The sequence below is a fragment of the Acanthopagrus latus genome, chromosome 11, assembly GCF_904848185.1.
Source record: "Acanthopagrus latus isolate v.2019 chromosome 11, fAcaLat1.1, whole genome shotgun sequence".
NCBI lineage: Eukaryota > Metazoa > Chordata > Actinopteri > Spariformes > Sparidae > Acanthopagrus > Acanthopagrus latus.
In genome coordinates this window covers 28,239,248-28,252,845 of record NC_051049.1, presented here as the reverse complement: position 1 = coordinate 28,252,845, position 13,598 = coordinate 28,239,248, and the positions used below count along the sequence as shown (strand labels likewise).

General features: G+C 43.1%; 1 protein-coding gene across 1 annotated transcript in view; it reads left to right on the top strand.

Moving 5' to 3' along the window:
- The first annotated feature begins 337 nt into the window (after positions 1–337).
- Positions 338–13,598, top strand: part of phactr1 (phosphatase and actin regulator 1) — a 35,603-nt gene continuing 22,342 nt past the window's right edge. The window contains exon 1 of the mRNA XM_037115211.1: positions 338–554. Coding sequence (XP_036971106.1) covers positions 443–554 — 112 coding nt within the window. The 5' untranslated portion in view covers positions 338–442. The remainder of the gene's footprint in view (positions 555–13,598) is intronic.

Here is a 13,598-nt window from a genome sequence, read left to right as displayed (position 1 = left end):
CATCCTACAATTTGAGAGGCTGGGACCACAGGTTGTTTGGTGTTTTCTATTAATAAATGACACGGTAATCAATTAACAATAGTCTTAATTTATTGATTAATTTCCTGTCAGTCGATTGGTTGACCATTGACCAGTCTGCAGTGGATACGAGCACGCAGGAGGGATGATGTGGCTGAACGTGGTCCTTTCATTGGCCAGTGTTCATGTCGGAGCTGACTTACAGGAACAGAAGGAAACAGAAGCCCATCATTGAACCCGCCGTCTCTCCTCCTTCTCCTCCCCCCCACCTCTCTCTCACACCCCCTCCTCCCCCTCCATCACCATTACAACAGCCCACCCCCTCCCACTCCGTCTGTCCGGGCGGGTGCACGAGTGGCTGCTGCGGTGCCGAATCTCTCGCAGTCCCGCCGGTCGCCAGTGGACGCTGCCCGGCTGGCCGAACATGGCGGCGGCCCCGGAGGAGGAGGTAGACCGCAGACCGATCCGGAGGGTCCGGTCCAAGAGTGACACGCCTTACATCAACGAGGCGAGGATCTCTCTGCACCTGGAGACAGGTAGGCGAGCCGGCCGGTGTGACGCGGACGCTCTCCGCATGCATGTCTGGGTGTATCTGCGTTCCACAGGGGCGACGTTGGAGTGCGAGATTTTTTTCACGGTTTCGTGACAGTTCCCACGGACTAGCGTGACTGTGGGTTCTCATTGTGCAGCTCTGACGGTACCCATGGTGCTCAGCTGCACCTGGGTGGATGGTGAGCACGCAGTGACTCATGCACTGGGGAAGGCTGGCTTTTATTCCAGCACGGCACGGCTCGGTTATGTATGGGAAAGCTAATTATCCCTACAGGGACGACTGATTGCCTTTTCTCCGGCCAGACTCCGCCTTGATCGTCGGCTGCAGTGGAGACGCTGTGCGAACTTGGCCGCCTCTGGCCACTCATTTAAAATGCGGTTGTTATCATTGCATTTGGAGGAGGGATGGATGCTCCGGCATGTGAGAGCCTCACCAACAAATGTGGCGACTCGGGCTCGACAGCCGAGATAAGTTATTGTTTCCTTTGTTGCCATGGTCACGAAGGTACGGCGTCACGAAGCCTGGATCATCGGCATCATCTCCGGCCAGATCTGCCTCGTGTTTTGCCCCCTTTTTAAAAAAAAACAAAAAAACAAAAAAAGCCCCGAGGGAGGGAGGCTGCTTTAATATAACAGCAGAGCGGAGCTGTCCACTGTCCCCCGGTGCTGAAAATGCCACCGAGCAGAAGCCCGGAGGATTTACACGGAATGTCTCTTTATCTCACTGCACATATATGATAAGGCCCTCTCTCTCTCTAATGAGCTGCTGCATCCGAATTCGGGCTCGACCCTCCCCGAGAATTGCCCCGATGTGACAAATCCCCGTCACATGGTGTGTATAGCTGAGCAGTGTTGGCTCTAGACTCCAGCCTATATTTTCCATTTCTCACACAGGCCAACTCTAGAAAATGTCCCTTTTGTTCTGCTTTGTCTTCAGCATGTAGCCTGCAATGCCTCAGTCTGTATTTATATTAAAGCTGGGCTATATTCTGTTCAAAATATAATGCATATGGCAAGAAGCTGCAGTTTTTTTGATTGAGGTAAAAATGTGTCAAAACAGCATCATGATGAAGTACCGTCGAGCTGCAGAGAGGTCCTGGACTGCAGATCTAGCTCTCCAGATGAGGGATCGACCCATGTGGCCTTTTCAGGGCCGATACTGATGATTAGAAATCCCAGAGACTGAAAACTGACATTGATTTGCGTTAAAAATGAAAATCTTTTTCTCCGCTACAGTTATTTGATACATCTAGTCACTTGTTACTTTACAGATTCAGAGTAGTAAGTGTTTTTTAGGCTGTTAATTAGTTAATTGTGACATGTTACCAATCGGATCATTAATAGCAGGGACACTGAGTGAGAGGATGTTGCATCAGAGTCAAAGTAGCACAAGTCGTTTACTTTATCGGCTAATGGTGATCGGAAAGTGCTGAATACTGGCCCTGATAATTGGTCTGCATCACCTTATGTTTATTTGGTGAAGGCCCCACTAAAAGTCACTCCATCGTGATTTTTGTAGTGTTTGGATTTGTCAAAATAATAGCAATATGACTTTTTTGACCATATCGTGCAGCCCTGGTGTGCAAAATGTAGATCGTATTTCTCCCTCAAGCAGAGGTGAGAAATTCATGCGAAAAGCAGCCTTACATAAATCTTAATGAGATCAGGAATTACTCACATGCTTGCCCCTACCACCACCACCACCACCACCTCTTTTGGCCCACTTAGACCTTTATGACTCACAGTGTTCAGACCCACCTACTCATAATCTCTCTCTGTCTTGCCCTCAACAATCTTCCTCTCCATTTTGTTTTCTGTTAAGCACCTCCTCTCTGACCGGCCGAGCCTCCCCAATCTGACTAACTCTATTCTTTCTTGGAGCTTTGTGTCAGCCCCTCCATCAGGCATGAATCTCAAGGAGGGAGGGAGGGAGAGGATGCTGCTGCTGTGCCTTGCTAACAGTGCTGCTCCTGGCTATTAGCTGGGAACGGAGCAGCCAGGCTGCAGCTGCATGAGGCTGGCGTGGCATCATCAAGAATGCAGCGGGCACTGCCACCGACATCAGGAGAGGGATATTTGTCTTCATGCCTTTCCTGTTTTCTTTTCTTCCTTCCCTCTCTTCCCCCACCATGATTTCCTTGGTCTAATCTTTTTTCTGTCACCCAAGATGCCATTTGCCCGCCCACTCCCCCGATTCCCTTTCACTTCATGTTTGTGTGCTTAGCTGCTGTTGTTTTTGCATAATTCCAGCCCACTCTCTTCTTTGATGTGTGCCACCATTCGTATGTGACACATATACACCTTTAGTGTGCATGTGGTAACACACATGCTTGTGAACATGTATGTGGGGGGAGTTGTATGTGATTCGGGGATTTAGAAACTCTTGTTGTCTCTCTTCAGCCGTGTTCAGTGTTGAACCACGATGAGATGATTTCCCTTGTTTGTTTCTTTGCAGTCCACTTTTGCTGAATCATCACGCTGCTTCTTGCTGTTGTTGTGCACCGTGCCTTCATTGACATGATTTATTAGGATTAGAGGCAGTCTGCGGTGAATTAATGGCAGTTTTGTAACATATAACATGTGTGTAATCAGAGATTTTGAAGTCTGCTGAATCAAAAATGAAGATTAACTGCTAAAAATCGCTTTTGTCAGCGTTAAGCATCTTTAGCACTGATTTTGTCTTCATTTTTTCCCTTCTGTGCCTTTATTAGGACCATTTAACACCCTGTCAAAATGTATATTCTTTATCCACTAGTGCCAACACTTCAGTGGAGTTATATTTTGATTATTTAACTTAACAGTGCTAAAGTCTCAGTCAGCCAGACCTTTCTCCGGCGATGGTGTAGGGGCAAACAACACTCTGATTTCTTTGAATTAATTTCAACCAATCACACTCATTTTATGGAGTGCTTAACCCAGAATGCAGCACATCTGGGCGAATTTGAGGCTGGGCATTAAAATGCCTAAATCCCAGTAAAAGGAAACACCTACTAGCTTATTTAGATTCCTACCATTAGCGAACAGGTTGGGGTACCATCTTTCTCTGGAATCGCTGTAACAGTAGGCGTAATAATTGTCTACCTTAATGCACACACACTGGCTGTTTCTCCTTTCCTTTTTTATTCTCCCAGAAACACTATCCGCTTTCTTCATCAGCAGGAAGTTTTATAAAGTCGCCCTAAAACACACCCTGCGTTTTTGGATGTGTTCAAGTGCAATTCTGTTGTCATAACAGAAGTTGAGGAGGATGCAGAGGACGCTCGTCATTAATTCTGTTGCTGATCAAAACCAACATGCAACAAATGACGTCGCAACAACCAGGTGCACGTACGAGTATGTGCAAAACAATGACATAAGAAGGTCTGCATTAAATAGGAGATGCATCTGAATTAGCTCATTCACAGCAGGGATCTAAAACTAGGGAGCGTCTTTCTGTCTGCAGAGCATGTGTGATTGACAGTAGATTGAAGGGGAAGAGTGAGGACAGAAAAAATAAAGTCATATCATCATATAAGATGCTAAAGTTGGTCACCAAATTTACCTGTGCACCCACCTCTGTGTGTGGGAAACACTGATGTTGTTCTTGTTATTGTTGTTTGCAGAAAAATACTGCTTACTGCTGCTAGAAACAAGATGAAAGCGTTGACACGACCCAAAGAGGCAATGTGCTGTAAAACCAAAACAATGAGCTAAAGGATGCTGAAAGGCTCTGGACATCATAGAGTCTCTACACAGTTATCCAACCTAAAATAGAAAAAGTTGGCAGAGTTTTTGTTTCATTCTTTAATGTTTTTAGAACAGTACATTCAATCAGATCAATTTCAAAAGTCTGTCTTTTGGCATTTCTGCTGCGGTCCGTCATCTTGAGCCAGTTCCAGATCCCAGGCAGCACAGCACAGCTCTGCTCCAGCAATGTAAATCCAGGTCAGCTCGGTTAGAGCTTAGCCACTCTGACAAAGACCAAGACGCAGGCATTACCACGCTCTCATTCAGAGAGCTCTAATACAGACCTGAATGAAAAACTGAGACAGAGAGGGCTTAAATGAGAGGAGGTGGAGGAGCAGGAAGAGTCTGAGGAGGAGGACAGGATGGCACGACGGACAGAAAGACTGGCACATTGAGAAAGAAACAGAGTTGGCCGTCGTCCATAGAATATGGTGGGAACGGTGCACACACAACTCCCACTGTGTGAGTAATGCTCCTTGTCTCTGCGATGCACATGCATCAGCTCTGCTATCTGTATACAGGCCTTGAGCAGCAGAGTGACAGAAGTACCTGTGCAGAATACAAAAGCACCGGGAGGAAGTGTGAGAGCTTTAAATGCAGTGGAGAGCAGCAGAGAGCTTCCTGCATCGCTGCCTACCACCACACCCCCTCACTCTTCCTCCACTGGCACGTGGGTCCATCCATTCAGCTCAGACAAGCTAACCACTGTGCTGAGAGAGAAGCCTTTTGAATCAGACTTAAGTCACAATCAAGACACTGGGAAGGCCTGGAACCATTTCAGAGGCCATCGGCACAAGTGTGGAAAACATAGATGGGTACTTGTATTCTGTTGAGTAACTTCAGATTGTGATGCTAAGGGTATCAAATCTGTATCAGGATGAATTGTCACTTTTATCTTAATAACTTTGCTCGTGTTCTTTTCACGTTTTTGCCTGGTTTAATTAAAGTTCACTGAAAGATTCTGAGGCCAGATGCATAAAACTCCATGAACAGTTAAGACTAAAACTGTGTGTTGCATAAAGACAGAAATATGCACATGCATTCTTTTAGTCAGCTGTGTCCACATCTGATTCTGCTTTAGAAATCTCAGCCATTGTGGAAACTGGCACACAACATTTACTTACATTCTGGCAATTATACCTACATTTGTACATTGATTGTGCTAGCTCCATCACTCATAAGACCTGTAAATGAGAAGCACGGCAAAGGAAAAAGTGTTTCATCAGCGAAGTTCAGTGGTACTTTCCCTCTGCCCCGACCGTCACTTTGCTTTCTGATGGAAGCTACAATTTTAAACTGAAGGGGTCTGCTCTGTGCAGCAGCGCCAGCAGCAGAGTCCCAGCACAGAGTGACAGGATTCACACTCCACCTCTTACATGAAAAGACGATGATATCAGGGGGTTTGTTGCCAAAGCGACAAGCCTATCTGACAATATTTCTGATTAAACACCCAATTCTAACAGGGAACCAGGTAAAGTTAATGAGGGAAAAGGAGTCGGTTACCTCTCTCTCTACTGCAGCTCTTCATCTGACAGCTCCTTCTTGTTCCATCACCCACACAGACTGAATAAAACTACTCCCATATCTGAAATGGATCAGCTGTCAACAAATGCAGAAAAATAGCTGTTGTTTCGCTCTGTAGATTCATAATGTGATGAACGATAGTGATTGGAGCTAAATTCACTAAATATGTTGGATTTCCTGTAACCAGCCTACTTAAGTAAAAGTGAATACTTTTATTGTGAAGATGCAGCAGTAAGAAACGTTTTCATTAGCAGTAGATTTACCAGCAGGCTACAAATAGTGAGAGTCTTTTCTTTAAAAAAGGCTGGTGTACCGAGTAACAAGCGTGTTAGCTGGTGAGAAAATGGAGTCACCACGGTAACACTCTGTCCAATTTCCACCAGTACTTTTTCCTTTGTTTTGTCACTTTCAGTAGAAACAGTCTTATTCAGTACAGAACTGGGACACAGTTTGATTTTTGTTTCCCTGAATGTCCTTTGACGGCACTGACGGCATGTCTGAACTTGCATTCAACACCCATCTGTCAGGGAGGGCAAACGACATGGTGAAACCAGTGGCATACAGAGAGAAGACATATTGAAGCAAAAATTAATGATAATAATAGTAAATGTCCATCACTTCTTGCATATGGATTGCACCCAGAGTGAGTGTTCCAGTGTTTGTGTGTTGGTTTTCTTTTCATTTCATCTTACTGTTTTCTGCACTGTAAACATCAGAGAGGTTAAAGTGAAGGCACAGTGTGAGGCCTGTCGTGTCTTTGATGTCACCCACAGGCTCCTGGAGAGGACTTCATTAGTGTGAATTTACTCTGCATCATCTTCAGTCACCGAAGCCAAAAAACTAAAATAGGCCAAAGGATTAACATGTAAACATGTGGCGGAGGTGGCATTAACCACGGCTGAGTGTTTATGGGCTCAGACAGCTGTCAGTAAAGGAAACACTTCCTCAAACATGTCAGTTTTTTAGTGAGACAACTGTTTGTGCAGGGAGTTGCTTGGATGCATTCTGGGATAAAACAGATACGTCCAGCCCAGTTGCCAGAATCGCATGTTGCAGTGAATATTTCTGCAAACCACTGATACGTTTAAATTTGTACCTGTCTTAGACCTGTGTATCACATGGACGTTTCCACATTACGTGTCTCATCATGTTAACATCATGTTTATGATCTGACTGTCACATCAGAAGCTGGAAGGGGTTGGTGGTGGAATTTCAAGTAAAAAAAGACTGCTAAACCAGTGACCGCAGACTAGGTTTGAACATTTGTAAGTGTGACACTTCTAAGGAGACCTCGGGATGTCTCCAGTTGTGTTTATGGCAACCAATCCAATGAGCACAGTGTCCTTACAAGATACAATTCAAATTGAGAGAAATGTATAGTTACTACATAAAGATATGGTAAGGGTCATCATAGTGTGAGTTGGCAGAAGTGTTCATTGTCCAGATTTGGATGGATTTGTCATAGTTGACAGTTACACAAAAAGACTTCGTAGTGAATAAAAGTTTACAGGTTGTATTTTGATGTATCAACCCTGTTTTTTAATCAATGTTGATATACTGTTAGATTTTGTTTTTATGTATAGCAATTACATTTTTTCAAAATTAATAAGGGTATATATCCAAATCACAAAAAAGCCATCAGGTTTCTTTACCCTTTAAGCTCTTTTTACAAATCTTATATCAAAAATTCAGACCAGGCTTTATTTGTGTTGTTGTGCAGGTCTACAAGTAACAATAATTTTAAATTGTTGATTAATGCGTCCATCTGTTCTCAATCCATTCATTGGTTTTGTCATGAAAATGTCAGAAAATGTCCATCAGTAATTCCCAAAGTCTAAATAATCCTTGTTCCATCAATAACCCAGAGATAATTATATTACTGGCATAGAAGGGGAAAGAATAATAATAATCTGAATATGTTGATTTAACTTTTCTCATCTCAAACTGATTAATTCTTTATGATGATAGTTATGGATTAAGATAATCATTTACTATCAGTTAATCATTTCAGATGGGATGTACATACAGTAATGTCATCTCCAGTTCTTAATGTAGTACACTTTGCCTATAGTGTTGTACTCCTTGTTTTGTAGTCGTCTCCCCCCCTGGTTGTTTTAAGTGTGCCCCCCTGTGGTTTCTCCCTGGGCACCTCAGCTGTGGGGGTGGCTGCAGGACTCCTCCTCAGGCAAGAAACCAAACCACAAGATGCAGCCAGAGAACCAAGACACCAACACCAGTAGATGTTCTTTAGAGTTTTTATCTAGATGTTTTTTTTGTTTTTGTTTTTTGTTTTCCTTTTTAAGTATGCTGTCTGTATTGGTGAAGGCCACCTATCAAAATAGATGAGCTGCATACAGGAGACAGAGAGAGGGAGAGGAGAGGGTGAGTCATATCCCTGTGATATGCCAAGTCTCACATTCACACATTTACAGGGATGTACACACACACACACACACACACACACACACACACACACACACACACACACACACACACACACACACACAAGCTCCTACAGGCTCTGTCACTTTGTATTAATTCAGCACATAGCGGGTCCAGTCACAGAGAGGAGGGGAGAGGGGGGAGGAGGGGGGAGGGGGAGGGGGAGAGGGGGTGTGCAGGCTTTTGAACAGTGAATGACAGTAAGACGGCAGGAGATGAAGAAACCGTAGGAAGAAGACAAAACATCGAACTTTGTGTTGCCTTTGAACTCGCAGACTTCTTTTGTCCGTCCTCATCGCATCACACTTTGTTTTAACACTGTTCCTGTGTTGATGCCAACACACGTCTAGACAGATGGAGAAAGAAAGGAAAGACCCACAGAGACCAAACCAGACAGAAGCTCATGTTGTTGTAAAATTTTCACATTTAACATTTCATTTTTTTTCTGAAAATCACAAATTTGCCTCAAAGGGGCAAAAAAAAAAAACAAAAACAAAAAAGAAGCAGAATCTGAAGACAAACAGAAACTCGGATGTGATGTAAAATTAGGAAATGCATTGCCTATCTCTTGCTTAAAATGTTTTCAGCAACATATTTCAATGTAGGTGGCCATTTACAATGTAAATGTAAATGTAGGCGGCCATGTTGAAATGGACTCTGGCAACCTTAACAAATACCAGGGTGAACACACAGAGGCATAGTGATGTCATTCTCTGCTCAGGAGGCTGCTCCCCAACCATATCTTTAGATAAGCAAATAGTTGTTTGTTACTATATTAATAGTTACAAATCAAATATTTTTAATGATAATAATAATTGTTGGTCTTATTGTCCATACTGTCATTATTTGACTGGTACAACAGTGAAATGAGTCTTAAATTGCATCCAGTGGGGTATTTAAAAAGCCATAAACAGTTATACATTTATTTGGATGATTACTGTAGAAGACCTGATAATAATGATAATAATGACATATCACCCAAACCAACACTATACCAGAGTGTTTGGGCGCCCCTTAATATGTATGTCCTGGAGAGATGATGATAATAATTAAATGTAGTTTACTCACTGGAAGCCACTTAGCCTCACCCGACAGCTAATAATTTAGCCTCTTCCATCCACAATGCTCAGGATGCTCCCAAATCAAAACAATTAACATCCGTCACTCAGGAAAGACACCTCTGCAGCCAGTTGGTGTCTTAATCAGTGGGTGGACAGATGAACTGATGGGAACATGGAGGTTCAAGCAACAGAGTGATGAAGATTAAATAGTAGAGCAAGTCTGTTTTAGACTCCAAACAGACGGTCTCCACCTCGCCACCTCACCATTAATTTTGCACACTAAATCTCTGTCAGGACCACAGTCTCAGCTCGGAGCCTAAATTAGCAGCAGCGCCATCAAAGGCCAGAGGATGATTAATATTTTTTGCCTGATAGAGTTAGAAGCCCAGATGACTAGGTGATACAGTATGTGGGATAATGGATAGTCATCAGGAATAGACAAGAGGGTCAGTAGAGAAGAGGGAAGGTTATCCAATGTGACATTAATCATATAGACAGTAATGAGCAGACTTTCAGTCTGTTACCACAGGAGGTTTGTAGTCATGAAGATAGTTTGTGTCACACTCCAACAACAGTGAAATGATTCTCTACACTCTCTAAACACTCCCCCCAGGAGTGGAGCAGCAGTGCATTAATTGTGTGTGTGTGTTAAAGTGCAGCATTTAGCTTAAAGGGATGGTTTAGAAGCAAGTCTGACCTGTGAACAGTGGGCCAGCGTCTGTCAGGCAACAGCATTACTGCAGTTATCGATCCTGGCATTTTCCTTTGGCAGTTAATGTGGAGCAGTGGAGGCTAAGAGCCATGACCCCTGGACTCTGATCAATTCCCACTTTATAGAGGAAACTGTATTTATATAGCACCTTTTAAAACATCAGTAAACAAGTACTTTAGAGAGAGAAGACAAGTGGAAAGTGGGACACAAAAGGTAATATATAAATCAAGCAGAATTAAGTGTGCTGTCCGCATAATAAAGGGTATTACACTGAGTTTTCTCGTCACAAATTGACAGCTCCATCAGTTCACACCTGGCAGTGACATGCATCTCAAGTTGCCACTTTCGATACTTAATTCATACATTTAGTGTAGCAGGTGAAACAAGTTTAAACTGTGTTGAAACAGCTGCCAAATGTTGGCAGGCAAGACGCACTTTAGACACAGAGTGCTAGAAGACGCTTATGATTTGGAATTTGTTTAGCTGTTAAAAAGTTGTGTAAGTTCTTCTTTATGCAGCTCACATCACATCACATGCTGCTAACATTAGCAGATTAATAAGCAGGGAATTCTTCTTCATCTTCTTCTTCTTCTTCTTCTTCTTCTTCTTCTTCTTCTTCTGTCCACTGTCCAGATTGCTCAGTGAGGAAATCAATACCAGGTCTGAATGGAGCCTGAGAAAAGAATGGGTTTGAAGGGCAAACTTGGCTTCTCTAAGACTGCAGGATGATGTTCAGAATCCAGCTGCAACAATAATAAAAACACACATTTTCAGCTTAAACTTTGAATTAAAAGCTACAAACAAAAACAGAAATGAGAGGATAAAAACGGGTAGTAATGTCCTCTGCATCCTTCTTATACTAGCGGAACAAGCTTCAGAGTCAGTGTGTGCGTCTGCTGTTTGAATCTCGTTAGAGTTGTCAGAAGACTCAGCACCATGGAGATATGAATCACCTCTCAGGCAGGTGAAGGCGAGATTGATTCAGTCAAGGCAGATGTGGATCTCCATCACAGTCCAAACGCTCAGAGACTGGAAACTCCATAGGCGGTTTGCTGGGTGCTGACGTGGTCATTCCCACTCATGAGACGTACGCACTGAGATGCTGCTGGACAGGAGGGTGTATGTTGAGACAGATGGAAAGAGCTCGGTGTCTCACAAATAGGCAATAATCTGACAGCTGTCTCACGAAGGACATGCTTCCCCCTTTGATCTGACAAGGAGCACACCTGGGGCCTGAGAGAGGGAGAGTGTGTGTGTGTGTATGTGTGTGTGTGCTTTCACACATGTATGTCTGTCTGTCACACTTGGTGGTATGTTTCCAGGCTGGTCGTCTATGCAAAGGCGCTCTGACTTGTCCGACACATCGAGGCATGACGTCCATTACTGTCAGCAGCATATTGAGCTGTAACCTGCCAAACCTTTGTGTGCCCACTGAGCCCCTCAGCTGTGAAGGGTGCACAGAGCCTTCCTGAAACAAAATGACACCCACCTACAACATCTACACACTACAGCAATTTGTCTTGTCAGTGCAACAAGGCAGGGTATGGAATGAAATGAGATGCAGTTCTTGGGGTATGAAAATATGAACAGAATAACAACATTTGTATCTAATCAGACTTTTATTTAAGGTATGGTTGTTGTTTTGAAACACAGGTATATTGATTTTCCTCACAATTAGGTGAGACATAACGTCACTGAAGACTGCTCTGAGCGCAGCATATTTTGTGCTATCAATAAACAAACCCCAAGCCCTTATAATTGGAAGACATTCAGCTCATATGACTTTTAAGTGTCATGTGACACTGAACCCCAAATCCTGATTATGATAAGGATTTCATTAAGGAAAGATGCAAAAAGATGTTGCTCTGTTGTGAATGTAGGTTTCTGCCTGAGCTGAAATGGATCCTGAACCAAAAGTATGGATATCTTGCCCTCTGTTGCTTTGATTTATCTATTCTTTTTTTTTCCTCAGTGTCCTCTCACAATCAAACTGTATGGAAGTAAAATGGAGAAGCCATGTACTTTTCCACAGCAGTCTGCAGCTGGCAGATCTGTGAGGCAGATGTGCTTTGAGCTAAACGCTAAGGTCAGCACCCTCGTGCATAGTGCTTAATGTTTACCAGGTATAATGTTTTCCATGATCAACGTCTTTGTTAGTGAGGTGAGATTCCCAGTTTGTGTAAGAGAGAAGACACTATTGTTTCCAAAGCAAGTTATGTCTTCCCCTATCTGTGAATTATTTAATAAAACAAACATACTGACTTGAGAGCGGAACAGTTAAGACTTTATTTTTCAATGTTGTGTTTTGACAGCACTGATTATCGTCTTATATTTAGGCTCAAAAAGCACTTAGTTAGGGTTAGGAAAAGCTCAGGTTTTGGCTTAACATACTTGGTTCTGTTGCCACAAAACCAAGCGGGAAATTGTCCTGACACTGAATTTAAAATACGTGGTTTTAGGCTGCAAATTTTCCCAACGTGTCGTCAAATATATCTGGTGTTGTTGTCATTAGCGTGGCTAAAAATAGTCTTCTTAAAAGTATCCAGTGGTTTCACACTCACAGATGTTGATAATCTTGCCACCAGTATCCTCTCTCCAGACATGAATGACAGTCATAGTAATGTGATGTGTGATTTGTGAGACGCACTGCAGAGATGGTGATAGCTGCTCGGTGCTCTCCCGTGTCACTTCTTTACAGTAATGTGACTCATACCTGCAGTTTGGCTTCCATTTACATGAGACAAACTGTAGGCCTCAGCAGCCTATGAGTGAGAGAGTGAGACCATGGATTTATTGATCAAACTCACACCACCAGTGCTTTAATCTCACATCTCCTTCTCATTAGAGGAAGCAACAACTGTGAAGAGTCGTATCAATCAGGCCAGTCATCAGAATAAGACCCACAGACGAAGGCGTAGAGAATGAAACCTGAGGGATACTAGACGTAAAGAACAAAGATTGTGCTTCTGACTTTGTTCTTGTTTCTTCATCAGTTTGGGTGTCATGTCAAATATTGCTGTGTGTTCAACTATATGTTAAAGGAACAGTTTACTCCAAAAAGAATATTAATACATTGTCTTTACGGTGGTAAGTCGGGTGAAGTTTTGTTTTCTATGAAACATTTCTGGAGCTTCACAGCAAAACAGCGTTGCAGCATTCTCCTAAGCAACTGCAGTAGATGGGGACTGCTCCTAAAGGGCATAGATAACATCTTTCAAGTCAATTTGGCATCTCTGGGCCTCTGCAGACTTGAATTATTATTACGCTTAACAAGCTTCATGGAGACATGTTTTACATTTTAAAACAAGTCCTGTTCTACTTCAGTTGTTTTAGGAGAATCCTACAAGGTTCCAGAAATCTTTCGTGGATCAAGAGAACTTCACCTGACTTTCCATCAGCATGAAAGTAAGCATGAAAATAACTGGATTTTCATTTTCGGGTGAACTGTTCCTTTAATGTCTGTACTCTTAACTAAAAGAAAGAAGAGGGCTCACCCGAGACACGAGGCGTGCTCACCTAGCTGTCTCCCTTTCATCTTGTGATGATCTTGAATGTGAAAGCCT